The sequence below is a fragment of the Nesoenas mayeri genome (genome assembly GCF_963082525.1).
Source record: "Nesoenas mayeri genome assembly, chromosome: 1".
Taxonomy (NCBI): Eukaryota; Metazoa; Chordata; class Aves; order Columbiformes; family Columbidae; genus Nesoenas; species Nesoenas mayeri.
Genome location: NC_137541.1, coordinates 13,331,250 through 13,347,648, shown reverse-complemented (window position 1 = coordinate 13,347,648; position 16,399 = coordinate 13,331,250). Strand labels below are relative to the sequence as shown.

At 38.0% G+C, this 16,399-nt stretch overlaps 1 protein-coding gene across 2 annotated transcripts in view; it reads right to left on the bottom strand.

The window, feature by feature from the left end:
- Positions 1 to 16,399, bottom strand: part of MAGI2 (membrane associated guanylate kinase, WW and PDZ domain containing 2) — a gene marked incomplete at both ends in the record, with an annotated part of 741,772 nt that overhangs the window by 108,692 nt on the left and 616,681 nt on the right. For both annotated transcript variants that reach the window (XM_080355648.1, XM_080355649.1), the window contains one exon: positions 7,624 to 8,259. In XM_080355648.1, coding sequence (XP_080211774.1) covers positions 7,624 to 8,259 — 636 coding nt within the window. The remainder of the gene's footprint in view (positions 1 to 7,623; positions 8,260 to 16,399) is intronic.

The following is a 16,399-nucleotide window of genomic DNA, read 5'->3' as shown; positions in this document are numbered from 1 at the left end:
CCCATGTGCTACACTTGGGAGGTATTTGGCTTCAAATGGTGCCATTTTTTCGCTGAGATACACAGTCCAAAATAATCTGGTTCGTTTTCTGATAATACTGCTTGCAGTAACAGAGGAGAAACCTCTCTGGTCTGGCCAGATTCCAGTGTAGGCAAGCCAAAAGGTCTGTTTTCTCAAATAAACTGTTGTTCAACTAGTATGAATTCATTCTCTAATATCAGTAAGACTGAAATCAGTCTGCAACACTGCCAGTAGAGCTCCTGGGTTCTCGCAGTGACATGGGCTGCAGCTGCCAGACACAAACGTGCCCTGGACTCCTCAGCAGAGACAAGTAGTTGCCTGTCCCACAGGCAGAGTTCCTGCAGCTCTCACAAAGCCTACATGTGTGGCAAGTCTCTGCGTAGACCTAATAATGATAATGTTTGACTGCTTAATGTATGTACCCTCACCTTGGGCAGAAGAATTTAATGGCAAAATAGCCATTGGAGCAATGGTAGTTACCTCTTCATGCCATGCAATGATGAGAATCTGTGTGTACACACTTGTATTTCTTTTTGCTAAAAGGTCTTCTACAGCAATCTATTTCTTCAGTGTGCAAACTAACTCCTCTTAATGACAACAAGAGTTAGGTACGCACATCCCTAGGAGAAGTGTCCTCATAAGTTTTAACAGAAGCACTGTTCAAATTTAATACAGACCATGTAAGCCTACATTAGAAAACGGTTGCACCAATAGTAAAAGTACTTTCAAAACAAAATGCTTGCTAATAGTCATTAAAAACCTTCTATGCAATACACATAAAAAAGATTTATCTAATGCTTTGCAAAATTATCCACAAATGTACCACACAGCGCACAAACATTAATAAGAAAGAAGCAGCAAAACCGTAACACTACCACTTTGAAATGCAATGCAATTAATACTACTTCCATTAATACAGTGAAATAGCTACTAACTATTATTGATGTCTATTTTTTCAGGAATCCATATTCATTAAGGAGGTCTATGGTTTCCTTTCCTTTTATTCAGAAATATGGAAGCAATTGCACACTGTTTCACTGCTAATCAGAGCCATACAAGAAAAGATATGAAAGTCTCATTAGTGTGAATTTTCAGATAACCGGTCTCCTGCCATGACTCCCTCTGTTCAAATTTGTCATTTCCTGCACTACTGAGAGGTTATGATTTCTCTTACTAACAAGATTTAGATTGAATCCCTTCATAAACTAGGCTACATATGCAACTTATTTTTAGTTTACCTGCTATAACATGTAAAATATTTATTAAAATAGATTTTATACCAGATGATTACAACAAGATGCTTAAAAAATATTTCAAGTTGATCCAAAGTATAAAATAGTCTCAATGTGTGGGACGAAAAGGATGTAAATAATTTGAAAGTTACTACAGATCTAACAGCTAAAAATATGATACTCCATGAGGTGAGACACTTAGTAAAAATGAATCTGGAAAGGCATGCTTCCAGGAGTTATGTTAATATAACAGCACTATTTCTTGCATGGTAACAGTATTTTCTAAAAATCTCTCAGAGATTTTATTTCTGGAATTAACACAGGAAAGACAACCGCCCCTCTCACAAGGCCGTAATGGAACTATCTGGCACAAGTTAATGATTTCTATGTAGGGAAGGCAGGCAGGGGCAAGTGGCCAAAGCTGGGGATGGGGAAAGGGCAACATGACGTCTAACAGCAAAGTCAATGAAGTGGACAATGTACCATGACTCACAATATTTTTGATGGTTAAATACTTCTGGCATTACTAGTTAAGAACAGCAACAAAAATGGGAAAAAAAATGAAACAACTCAAAAGCCAGCATGAGAAGGATATGTTTACAGAGAACTCATACTGAGGAAACTGTTGAATTCATGATATCATATAAAAGCTCATAATTTTGAGATGGAAAGGAAAAAGGTCAGCTATGAACCTTTGTTTTCCATCAGTTTGAAAGCAGACAGACCCAGGAACAACCAAGCACTTCATAGAGGGACAGCAAGGCAAAATGGTGTGGTAAATCAGAAAGAGAAAATTGAAAGAGGATGTTTTAGCAGCATATTGGACACAAGAAGTTTATGTCATTGACTAGGGTTCATTGGTTCACATGGCACACTTCAAATGGGTCAGTGGTTCACTACTAGGTTCATGTGCACATTCCCTTTTTGGGTTTAATGTCCCTTAGACTCACAAACAAGAGATATATGTGTCATTTAAAAATACAGCAAGGCTAAAAATGCGGATGTTGCCGAATGGATCTAAGTTCCTCTCAACATCAGAATACTGTAGAGAATGAGGGAAAAGGAATCAGGCGCAAATGTACAGTTGGAGTAAGGGTCTGGAAAGGAGAAAGTACAGCAGGAAGCAGGAAAGCTGTCAGACCTTGTATCTCCCGATATCTCGTCAGAGACAACAGAAAGAAGCACACATTTGTGAACAAAGTAAGCATGAATAGACTGCTATTACTTCACAGTACCCATAAGAAGCAATTAAACCAAGACTGGGTCCTTTTAGGAAATGACTGGAAGGAAAAAAATCACCAGTGACTCAGGGATGTAAAAGAGTAGAGACAGTACAATGACAGAAAACCTCCATAAATCCCAAACCAAAAACCTACACCATTCTCCTAACAATTTTATTTCTTCAAACCCTCAGCACTGTTGACTAGAAAGTCAAAAGTCCTGAACTGGGGATGAGCAAGCCATGAGATGCAGGGTCTCCAGTTTGCACCAGGTACTGTCTTAATATTCTGAATGAAGAACTTCAGAAGTGGAGTCAAAGCTCTAGAGACCTCAGTGGTGGGCTAAGGCCGTGGAACCTGGAGATCAGAACTGCCTGGGCCAGACTTGTGTTAGCACGGTGATAGTGCTGCCTGCAGCTTTATCTTGTGCAGCTTTCCCAAGAGAGAGGACAACTTGGAGAAAAAGAAGTATGAGCTTTCCTGACCAGAGGAATTGAAAGACATCTTATAAGACATCTTATAGCAATCCTGGACAAAAAAAATAAAAGAAAAAAAAATCTGAGATCAGTTAATGGAATGGGTACCGAGGATGTAGCATTCCTTCCATTTAAGTCTGCTTATTTTGAGAGGCTAGGCTGATTCACTAGAATACCCAGACATGTTTTTTGTGAAATTTCTGGCTGTTTTGGAAATTGCTGGTGCTTTGTGTGAAGTACTGGTATCTGTTCGCAGTCTTAAAGAATTATAAACTTCTACTGGGTTTTATGTAAAATCTGAGCAAGACACTTCACCATCCTTTTATTCTAATGGTTTACATCTACACAGTTAAATTCTCTGCCTTAAATTCAACTGTTTGAGTGTTCCATGTGGCCCACACTCTCTCCCATATTGTGTCGGAGTGAAACTGGCTGCTGGCTTATTCCAGTCACCTGCCAGGACTGGGCTAACAATTAACCAGTATGGACAATGCATCAGTTTTCTGGCTCCATTTCATAACAAGTGTCCTTGAGCCTGCTTGGATTCCACCAATATAAAATAGCCACCTGAGGTAAGAACTTTGTCATGCTCTCTCCCACTTTTTGCATTTAGCTTTAATGTTTTACTCACAGCACTTGTTTAGGGGCCATCATAACTTCATGAATCAAACCTAAGTTGTCTCCAGTTTTCCTTAACAACAGTGTTTCAGATGGATCTAAATTTGAATGTGTCAGTTCTTTTTTAGACAGGAATACTTCTGAGGCTGGGCTGCTGTCTATAGGTTCATATATTTCAAAGGTATTTTCCAAAAGAGATGGCATGTGTCAGATACTTGGATAATTCTTTTAGTAGAACATGCCAAAGCCAATTTTTGATGGCCTAATTAGCTAATATTTTGATCTACACAAATTGGGTACACACCGATTCAATCAGTTAGTGCTGTTTTTCAGTAGCTCTGGACTAATGAAGAATTTCTCCTCTATCCACATTCAGAAAGACTGATTTTTGAGAGCTCTTCCACACTATTTCAGCAGTCTATACTCAATGCAGGCTGTTGCAGAAGCTGGGGATGAAGTGTGAAGGCTGAAGCAAAGCTGGAAAGGCGTAAATCTGGGTAACACACACTTCACACTTTCATACCTTTTTATTATTTTTTATCCTATTCATTTTTCCTTTTTTTTTTTTTCTTTTTCTTCCCAGTATGTATATTCTGTCAGCTTATAGTAATCGATCGAAACTATATGGCTGGTCAGCAAAATCAAACTAAGGAGTGCATTTGTGTTTAGCAAAGACCTTGACTAACAAACAGAAAGTCTGCAAGATCTCAAGCCATAGAGCATCAAAGTTGCCACCAAAACAAATGTTGCTCAGTATTTTCTTAGATATACAATTATATTATTTCCATGTTCTTTTTTTTTTTTTTTTTTTTTAAGAAAAAAAGTTAAAATTAGTACTTCCTCCATTTGGATTGTACCTCATGACAAGTCTCTGCTGTTGTTTCAGATGGGCTTTTTTAGTGGCCTCTTCAAATTTGAGTACCGCTATCCCCTCCACCTTTTTGAAATGTGCAGAACTTTCTTTCCAATTCATACACTGGCTCTTGATCTCCTAAGCTTGAGCAACAATGGCTTTTTAAATGCTGCAGCATGCATACTATATGCATATGAGAGAGTGTTCTTTCCCGTTTAAGATGCTTTTTAGCTACAGTGAGAATATATCTCAGCCAATGCTGATTTTTTCTTGTATGCAATGTAGATAAGATTGCTGGATGAAAGAGAGGAAATTTAGTCATTTACAAAAATGGATTTGCCACAGTGAACTATGCAGTCAGGCCATATTCATATCAGAGACAGAATAAATTACAAGGCAAAACACAACCTTATGCAAAACATAGCCTTTGTCTTCCAAAGACAGGAACAGTACTTTGATCTTAATCTTAAAAATGAGATGCTAAAGACAGGATGCATAGGGTAGTGATGGAAAAGGATGGTATTATTCAATAAACATTAAATATAATAAAATAAAAATTGGATCCATGAGTAAGGAGAAAGTCTGCCTTGCTTCACCAGTGTCACAGATTAAATATTTTAGAATCATAGCAGGTTTCTCTAAGTACTAGAATTTTGTTTTGTATTCAGATTATCTCATATGACCAAGTCTCATCATTTGTTTCTTATTCATATCATGTGGGATAGACCCATACATCTGAACCAGTCATCCTGAATTCTCTTTATAGTCAGTCAAGCAGCATATGTACTTTCAGGGTATACCTGACTTATTTGAAATATCTACCTTGGAATTACATTAATTGCACCCTAGAAAGGCCTATTTCTGCCCAGGGACTATAAAAGGAGACATGATGACTAGTACAGATAAAATTACCTGCATTATAGATGTATATTTGGTCACATGGATTCTCTTTTCCTATAAATTTATGAAAATAATCAAGATTGTCACCTTAAAACAGTCTTCATATTGCTGCTAAGCTATGAATTAACCATCTCAGATAGAGTAGGTTGGTCTCATACACTGAATTTTTTCACTTATTTTGAATAACTCAAACAAATGAGCCTTTTCTTTAATTTCACAGCCTAACAAACTTCCATTAAGGTATATTCCTTATTTCTGATGTACAGAATTTTCTGATAGTAAACTTTCATTTGTTCTGTATCATCCCATTAAGCTTAATCACTCTGTAGTACTTCCAAACAGTTGCTTAAGTCTTAGTCATTGTTTTACCATGAACAAAACATATTTTTGTTCCCTTCTCTGCATTCTCTAAAGTGACCAAACACCCTCTTCCCCAGCAACAGAGGGATAAGACTCAGGAACGCATCACTGCATTTGGACCTAGTATTTTGTGTCAGCTGAGTTAGGGTAACTATACGGACCCCCATGCTTGTCCTGACAAAATTCAAGAAGGTGTAAATTTATACTGCTTTTATTGAGGGTTAAGTTTAGTGTAGTGCAGTATCTCCTATCTCCATGTGCAGAAAATAACCACGGCTTGGTTAATGTATCAGAACTTGTTGAATCATCATGTTGATCAACATGTTTTGATCATGAATTGATGCTCTAAGAAGAAATTTTCATGAGAGGAGTTTTCCTCATGAGCTTGAGTATGTTGCTGCTTCAGGTTTTTGTTTTTGCTACTGTCCTGCACTGACTGCAGAAATATCTATTTTCCTGTCTATTGTCACTCAGGCTTGCTCAGCACACTGGATTTCACACTTCACTTCTCTCTGGAGATTGGTGTTCTGAATTGTTTTCCTCTAGAGGAGGATTAGTTTGCATTTTTCAAAATAAAATTCCACAATTTGGGGTTACATTAACTCCTCTAATCCCCTTTACACTCTTCTTTTTTGCTACATGATTTTTCCTAATTTGTCAGCATCTTCAGAAAAAAATGTTGCATACTCCATTGTTCCAGATGCTTAATGGATGTTGCATAAAACCAGATTTAATACCAACTAATATAAGACCTCTGGAAAAATTAACTTTCTCCAAGTTCATATACTATAGTGACACCAATTAGACTTGACTTATCACTCTTAATAAGGTTTCATTTCAAATAAATGTCAGATTCTGTCTCTTACAAATAATTCTTTTAAATATAGATATGGAAAAATACTTTATTGACTATGTGAATCTGCAGATAAACACCTTGTGTTTATTATTTCTGCAATTTGATAAAATGTTACTGTGTTCTAAGGCTTTGTAGGTTTTCTTATAACAAATGTGGCATACACAAATCCTAAAGGTTCATTTTCCAACCTCTGCTCTTCAGAAGGAAAGTAATTACTAATTTTGTATAGAATCCTTTTTTTTTTCTTTTGAAGCACCGAGTAATGTACATTCAGTGACATATGAATGCCTTTAGAGGAATTAAGATCTTTAATTAAGGATATTCAATCATTATTCACTTCAGGTAATAATAAATTGTGATGGATGCTTATTTCAAAACATTGAAGAAAATTTGTTTGGCTAAAATATTAAAAGCTATTAAATTACTTATCACTGTCAAGGTATTAGGACTTCTTCAGTTGTTACTGCTTTCCTACAGGCAAGTCTTGACTCCCCTTCCGGTGGTGTATATTCAAGCTTACTGTGCCAGGCTGGTCAGAAAAGACAAGTTGCTAGAAGCTATTTTTTCAAAACAGAGAAACATGTACTATGGATCTTTGTTGTCAAGAAACAAGCAAAACAACTGTTGTACAATACTTTTACAGAGAAGGCAATGGAGGCAAAATGGCTTATCAAAACCACTAACCTTGTAAAGGGATAATAGATTGTTCTGATTTTGATCTACTTTAATGAGTCAATATACACATTCATATCTAAAGCTTGCAGCACTACTTTGAGACTACATAAATTTGCTGCAGACACCATGCAAACGATTATGGGGTGAAAGGCCTAGAACTGCTTTAGTTTTATCCTTACAGAGGTGGGACCATTGACACTCAAAACACAAAAAGGAACGTACAATAAATTGTTAGATTTTGCCTAGGATACTTAATTGCAGATACACTTTTTCAGAACCAATGGTTTTACCTCCCGGAACATGGAAATCAATTTCCAATCTAGCACAAAAGGATGTAGTGAGTATATGTATGTCTTATGGTTTAGAACCTTTTACACACATTTTTGTAATTGTACAGACTTTCCAAACTTACCTCCTCTATGGATAATCAAAGAAGTTTCACTTCCAACAGGACATTCTTTAAGTATATCCACTACTTCTGCATGGCTCAGGTTCTGTACATTCTGCTGGTTGATCTCAACAATGAGGTCACCTTCACACAAACCAGGACATCCCTGAATGTCTAGAATTTGCTTCACCCTCTGTCCTGTAGGACTGTCTGCTATAGTGAAGCCAAAGCCCTGGGCCCCTTTCACAATGGTTAAGGTCATGAGTTCAGCTTGGGTGGCCCCAGAAGAAGCCATTGATACATTATCATCATGGGCAGGTGGTGGGAATGTGCTATCAAGCTGACTATCTGCTGGAATGGAGTGCAAGGAGTGTGGTGGTCGATCTGTTACGTCTGGAACAGACTGAGAAGTCCTAGAAATGTATTCCAAATAAGTTTCATAGTTATGTCTTCCATTTACCACTACCGGAGGCCTCTCCATTACTGCAAGGGGTGGCACCATGCTGTTGGCAGGATCTTCAGGATCAAAGGGCAAAGGGTATCCACGACATAGCACCAAGTTGACACTCTGACCAATAGGAACAGACTGGAAGAGTTTGACTACATCTGCGTGAGTATGTCCAAGGACACAAACTTCATTAATATAGACAATGACATCACCTAGAAAGAGAAGAAAAAATAGTGTCAACATGAGACAGCTTCAGCTACTATATATGCAGTGCAATTTTTTTTTTTTATTAGATAGAACTGTACTGAAAATAATAAATTAGATTAACATGCCAACTCAAATAGTGGAGACAAAAAATTAAAGTTTGTCTTCAGTAAATGCAATACAAGTAGGCAATGACAGTACTTTTTCTTTTCTGGGGAAAGTCACAAATGGAGAATTAAGCTGGATCTAGACATACACCTTTTCTTAACTACCAGTGTAGTCCACAGATCATTTTTTATAAGATACAATGGAAGTATATTTGGAAGGTTATTTGTCAAGAAATACCATTGTTTTGTGAAGAGTATGAGGAAAAATAAAATGAAATAGTAAGCACTCAAGGACTTGATCCATGAATAGGACGCAAGACAGTGTATGCATGTGCATGAAGAAATACTTTTTGCATTGATTGTGGTATTGACATTTTCCTATTAAATGTCATTACTTGCCATCAGACGTCCAGGACTACTACAGTCATTTCCTATTCTAGGCATGAACTAAACTGTATCTTGGTTCAAGGACAATGACAGGAAATATTTTCTTGGGAGGTATAGTAGATTTTCATTAGAGAAATCTAGGCAAATGTCTGGAAATCAGTTTAATATTTCCAACTAAACCAGTTGATTAAACAAAAATAAGGATATTACCTTTACCTCCAAATGTTGTCTCATAGTATAGTACGGAGCTGCCAGTCAGAACACATATGAAAACAGAATACTTTATTCAACAGGCTATTTCTTGGTCTCCATATTGCTAATGCCCTACCCAGCTTCTGGTATTGAAAAGTTCAGAAATAAGTTCCTTCCTGTTGTTAGAATGGGTCTATGTATTTATAACCATAAATTATTTTTATGGTACTGTCAAGGTGCCTATCAAAATAAAAATGAATAATCAGTACAAATGATATTCAAAATAGTTTGATGACCCACAATCAGTTTCCACTGCAATAAAACAGCTTGCATCTTTATAACAAAGAAGAAGGATGTTTCGTTAGAGAACTCCACAATTTCAAGTACTTTTCTAAGTGAAGAACATCTTATTATCCAACAATTAATTAGGAAGAATAAATCATTTATACAGACAACACTGTTAGGTGTCTACAAAGTACACAGTTCAATAATTAACCTATCATAACATAATGTTTTTTAATGGTATTTCAAAATTCAGCAATAAAATGAGAATGATTTAGGGAGGATGAGGTTTTTTCTGTGGAATTGCTTTCAGTGTATTTAGGAAATTATGTCTTTCAAGTACTTCAATCAAAAGATCTAATCAAGCAAACTGAGGAAAAAAGAACATCATCAAGATGCCAGTGCAAGGGCTGTTTCTAGGTGACAACGAAAGGCAAAGACTGTTTCTCTGTGAAAATGAAATGGTCAATTCCCACATGATCAGCCTGTCTAACAGCCTGACAGTAATTAATTGCATATGCACAAATTGGGATTCAGAAATAAAAAAAATTCTTCAGAGGGCATCTAAGGAAAAAAAAAGCTAAGAGAGTTTGTTTAAATGTTTGTGCATATTATTCACAAAAACCTTAAGAGCTGCAAATACTGTGTTAAATTGCATAATAAATAGATTTCAAACTATAAGCAAAAGCAGAAAGGTCACTTCACAGGCAGTGCTGAAAGAACTCCAGTGTTTCTGTTTCAAGCAGCTGAGAGCACAACAGTTTTCAAAAATCAAGATTTAAAAGAGAGAAAGAATGTACTGTACTAATTTATCACAGCAATGGCTGCAATTCATTGTGATTTGCTCATGCCCTGGTATAGAAGATCTTACCTGCATTCTCATCCCTGGCTTCCTCATTAGCAGTGAGGCTGACATTGCTCATAATAGGACTGAAACTCTTGAACTGAGACCTCTTCAATGCATGCTCCTGTTTCGGTAGCTTATGCCTTAATAGTACCCTTGCAACTTTTTAATCCATGCAGTCTTTATTTCCCTGAGTGCTGGCAATGCAGATATGTGGTGGGAGGAGACCAATCTGCTTGTTCATTCTCTCTTGCAATACTTAAGCAGCATGCAAAACGAACAATGTATTTATTGTGCTGGGCAAGTAAATCATTGTCTATTCTCACCGCTTCACTTTATACATTTCTACAGCATTAGCTATGATCTCAAGCTTAATATGGTTTTCATAAATTAGAAATCATATAAACTAGTTGTCATTACATAGGTCTCCAGTGAAAAGAAATTAGCTTGTGCACAAGGAGTGCAGTCAGGAAACATCTAGGCCAAGTAGCACCTTTCCCAGTCACTAACCAGGCAAAACTGAGCATTAGAAGGTCTTGGGTAAGAAATCCTTCAAATACTAACCCTGCATTATCCCTCACAATAACAGAAAAAAAGAAAATCAACATTTTCCAAGGTCTTTGTGGTTTCTGAGGTACAACATGAACATCTAGGCACACTCTGAATTGTAACTCACTCACAGCTGAACTGTTTGAGATTCATAATGCTGTACTGTCATATGGAGAACATACAGCTGAAAGTTAAGGGGGGTGGGGAAAATGGCATGACTTACGAAGTTCAACTCAAAGCAACAGATACAGCGACGTCAAACTGGGAAGAAACAGAGTTTCAGATCATGAGACACGAAGGAGGAATGAAAGGAGTTAATTTCAGAAATGCTTCAAATAAATCACTGGATTGTAGGTGTTTCTCCCAATCCAACTCATTTTCCAGACTGAGAGTTCCTCATTGCTGACACAGAGAGAAGTACCCAGCATTTGGTAGGAAGAGAGAGGTAAGAGCATTACAGAGCCAGTGCCATGACAATGCAAAGTTCAAAACCTCTCTACTTCAGGAAAACTCCCGGAAAGGTTCCTGTAGCAACTTTTCTGTCCAATCTCTCCTGATGCTTCTAATAATAATGAGTGCATATGGACAAACATAATAGCGTTCCCTTCTATAATTCTTGCCTGTTTTTCTGAGTAAGCTGTGTTCTGCCTCCAGAAATCACAGTTTCACAGTGAGTGGGTATCTTTGAAGTTATGTAGAACATTTATATTAAGCATCAAACTTTCCTTGGCTTTTAGAATTAAACCTACTAAAAGACCAGAGCTTGCTTACAGATCCACAGGATGATGGAGGTTGGCAGGGAACTCTGGAGGTCATCTTGTCCAATCCCGCTGCTCAAGCAGGGTCACCTACAATCAGCTGCCTAGGATCACATCCAAGTGCCTTTTGAATATCTCCAAGGAGGAGACTCCACAACCTCTTTGGACAACCTGTTCCAGTGCTCAGCCAACCTCACAGTGACAAAGTGTCTGATGGCACCTCGTGTGTTTCACTTTGTGCTCATTGACTCTGGTCCTATCACTGTACACCACTGGAAAGACCCTGTCTCTGTCTTCTTTGCATGCTCTTTTCAGGTATTTACATACATTGGTAAGATTGCCCTGAGCCTGCTCTTCTCCAGGTTGAACATCTCTACTTCAACATCCTCACTATCAGGTGTTCTCCACAGTTTCATCTTCCTCACTAGCCTGTACAAACTCTATACATGCCCTGCCAACCTCATCTTACTTGAGACTGTTCAGGGATGACTGAGACCAGGAGGGCTGGTCTATGGAGAAAGCATCTGAATGAGAGTCTCAAGATGAAGTGGCAGGTTTGATAGATACCCAGTAGAGCAGACAATAAATATCCTGTCCTATATCTCAAACATCTACATTGTCACAAGAACAAATTCTGCTGTCTAGCAGCTGACGTCCACAATCAGCACTGAGTCAAAGAATGTTAGAGAATATTGACAGTGAACAAATTTGTCAAACTGCCTTACAATTAACTCTGCTTTATTTAAGGCTCTTGTGTTTAAGTGACAAATTTAGGAACATAAGTCTGGAGGGGACTTCGTGGATGGTTGAACCTAGTCTCCTGTTATTCAGTACAACACAGCATGTTACACTTGATGAAATTCGATGTCTTCTTAATAGAAATATCCATGAATCCCCAGAATATTTATCTTCTTTAACTACTTATTTTGTTTATTAAAGTTTGCTGATTGTTACTTACTTTGTCATGTTATGTAAATCAATCTAGCACCTGAATGCTTGGTTAAAGGTTACATTTTGTTATCTACATATTTCAAAGAAAGAAAACAGATCTAAACCATTATTCTATTTTGTTTGCTTAGTTACTGATGAAGAAATTAGTGAGATTCAACATCCTCTCATGACAGATTCTTACTCGCATTCCTCTCTACAATAAGGTTACAGAATCAAGTCTGACAGCTTGAGGATTTTTTGCTGGCATTAATTCTGGAAAAACACCTTTTTTTTTTTTTTTAATTTTATTTTCCATGCTTGAAGTGCTTGATCCAAACATAAATTGTTTTATTGACATAACTCATTTCATTCCATACTATCCTAATCTTTCATATAATGCTACCAGCAATATTTCCCTCCTTTCTGAAGAACCTGTACGATTCAGTGACTCCAGTTATTGTTTCTGCTATGTTTTTATTACCCCTGGGATGTCTGTATACACATTTTGCACCAGTATGTAAAGTTCTTCCATTTTCTTGCGCATGTTCCCACCACTTGTATACAAACACTTGGCTTACTTCTTATTATTGTTTCTTGTTCACTTGGTTGCCTGGCTGGAATTTTTTATGGTATCTCAGTGAACTGAATTGCCTACTGGGCTGTCCTTCTTATTTAGAATCCTCAAAACTTTGAAGTTTGTATGCAGAGGAAAAAATGCAGATTAGATCTGTTTTGTTAATTAATGATCACACTCAAAGTTTAGCAGAAATGTCTCCATTGTTTCTCATGGGTTTAGGATCAAACTCTTCATATCTGTGTTCATGTGCTTAAAAGATGACAGAACACTGTGATGTGGTGGGGGGCAGAGGCAGCTCTGCTACCCTCCTGCAGCCAGCAAAAGGCACCAGCAATGGAACCAACAACAGCCCAGACTTTGGCAAGTCATAGAATCACAGAATGTCCTGAGTTGGAAGGGACCCACAAGGATCATCGAGTCCAACTCCTGTCCCTGCATACGACAACCCCACAGTTCACACCATGTGTCTGGGGGTGTTGTCCAGTCTCTTCTTGAACACTGTCAGGCTTGGGGCCGTGACACCTCCCTGGGGAGCCTGTTCCAGAGCTCCAGCACCCTCTGGGTGAAGAACCTTTTCCTCATGTCCAACCTAAACCTCCCCTGGCACATCTTCCTGCCATTCCCTGGGGTTCTGTCATTGGTCACTAAAAAGAAGAGATCAGCCCCTGCTCCTTCTCCTCCCCCTGTGAGGAAGCTGTAACCACAATGGAGTCTCCCCTTAGTCTCCTCTTCTCTAGGCTGAACAAACCAAGTGACTTTACCCGCTCCTCATACGGCTTCCCCTCCAAACCCTTCACCAACTTTGTAGCCCCCATAAGGACAAGGGCAGATGATCTGGAGGTTTCACTTAGTTCCTTAAAGAATACTCATCCGTGTCACCACCCTGGCTGGATGGCCTGTAATAGACTTCGTAGCCCTCTTCTCAACACCCTGTAGTCAGTGCAGGAAGCTCCAGCTCTGCAAGACTCCGGTTGCATTTTTTTTCTTTTTTCTATCTGCATTTACAGCCCAGGTAAACTGTACTATAATAACTTCTCTAGCATTGCTTATTCCCACTTGCATTTCTCAACCACACACCCTGAATTCTACGTATGCGTACCTTGCGTGAGCTTCAGACCTAGCAGTACCTGATTATTGTTGAAGTTTTCCCTTCCCCCACCCACCCACACTATCTACTGTCATTACCAGCTATTTCTGTCACTTCTCAGCAGTGACCTTGTCTTCTCTTTCTGCAAAGTGCTGCAACATTGCTGACAGTGTAGCCTATTAATAACAAATTCAGAGGAGTTAGCATGTTTCCAATACTGAGATATGAAACATGGGGGTAATTTTAATAACAACGGCACATGACTGGTGGTCATGGAAAAAGTAAAGATTTTTTAGAAATGAGCTATTTTTTACAGGTGCACATAGAGGTACTAGTAGCAGCACTGAGAACCAGTGTGCGAAGAATCGTTTAGTTAAACAGTAGCAGACAAATTATATTCTGAATCTTTGTATCTCCCTCATCGTTCTGCCTGCCATAGTTGCTAATCCAGTGTATGAATAAATCATTTTTGTTATGGGTGCGTAGAGGCAATTCTTTGGTTCTGCATAAACAGAATTTCTCTGTTTTCTTGTAGTCTGACCTGCCACAGAACCTTGTGAAAGCAATTTGGCTCCAGCTGTTAACATCTGCATGGTATAACTTTTATAGACAAAAGATAAACCCCAGGATCTTGTGGTTCATGGTAGCCTGATTTACCTTTTTTTTTTTTTTTCTCATTTGCCCCTGCTTTTTGTCAATATTCTTTATGTAATTACCCTTATTCTTTCAAGTAAGAATTACTGAATAACTTCTTAAAGGAGATTGCAGTGTAAGATGGGTAATGCATATTAATACTGTAATGCTTAAAACACCTGCCAAGAAAATTCTAACTTATTTCTTTTAAAAATGAACATTAAATTAACTGCTAAAAAGTATCAATAATGTAATATGGGGAGAAGTACATGTATGATAACCACAGATACTGACTGGAAGAGCTAAATTCAAAACTGTCCACTTTATTATTAGCTTTATCACAACTTTATCTGATAGATAGCACAGCAGCAGCCACAGTGAAGTGAAAAGAGCTGCTGAGAGACATAACACTCAGCTGCCTCCACACTCAGAAATAACTTCAGGATCACTTACTGGTATGTGAGAACACTGAACAACCCAATAGAACAAGTCTGTTCAGACTGGCATGGAAGAACATGTCTGCAACTTCACCAAGAGCCATATCTGTTGATTAAGCAGGTGCCATTTTTATACAATCAATTTTTTAGAACCCATTTTAATTCTGCTGTGACCCAATGCACATGCTTAATTAAACGGCTGTTTATTCAAAATTTTTGTGCTTAACCAGCATGTATCATGTAATTACACCCAGGCAGATGTGGATTAGTAGAAGAAACTATTTACATTTTATTTGTGTTTTGCATATAGTGGTAAAAGCTATTTAAATAGAGGCATTTAACTTTTTTTGGGGGGAAGAGGAATAAAATACATTCCAAAAAAATCTAAAGACCTTGATTATTTGCTGATCTAGTAAACAACATGAAACATTGCAGATTAAAAATGTAAGTAAAGCAATAGCAAAAGAACATTTAATTGAATGCTGCTTATAAAGTGCCAAAGAGCAGGCAAATTTTCTTCTTAGCTAGACAGTTTTTCATTTCTTCAAGCATCTGAAAGCATAGCATGGATGTTAAAACCAACACTTTTCAAAAAAGTAATTATTTAAAAGATAAGTAATTTGGAGGCAAGACAACCTACAAAGAAAAAGGGTCCAATTTTCAAGGCAGCCTTTAATTCACAAATTATGTAAACCTGTTCTGTCTGGGTTTTGCTTGCAGGAGCTACTTTGGCATCCTGAAATGCCTGGTGTGAATGAACTGTGTGACAAAACATCAGTGGACCTGAAGAGCGAGATAAAAAATGTATGCTGTGTTTGCACAGCTATTTGGGATCACTTTGAAAGGTGTCACTGTGTGCAGAGGCTCATGGAGAAAGGAAACAGTTTTTTTCTTCAGAGAAAGGAGGTCAAAATTTACAACACATTTGCTTTTGTACGCACAGTGTTTTATTTCTGTATGCAGAGCATCACATTTATCTAGGTAATATCTCCCAGGAGGAGGAAAGTAGCCCAGCCAGCCTCCCAGCAAATTAAAGGCATAAGGGTACGGCAACGCATGATGTAAATGCTGAGCAGCCCCTGTCCCCACCTGGGAAGTCTGGCCATGTGCCACTGTCCCCAGTGGAAGACATTTTCAGCAGCATTGTCAACTACACAGCATTGCAGCTGCAAATTCCTGACCTAAACTGCTGGGAAGGAAAGAGGGAGATGAATGAGGTGAGGAACTAGATGGAGCATTTACAAAGAGGCTGCAGCAAAAAGGGGAAAGTCTTTATATGTTGAAATATATATGTAACCGGGATTTTTCAGTAATAGGCAGGCATGTTTTACTTGCAAACCAAAATGGTTAATAGAATGTTTTTCT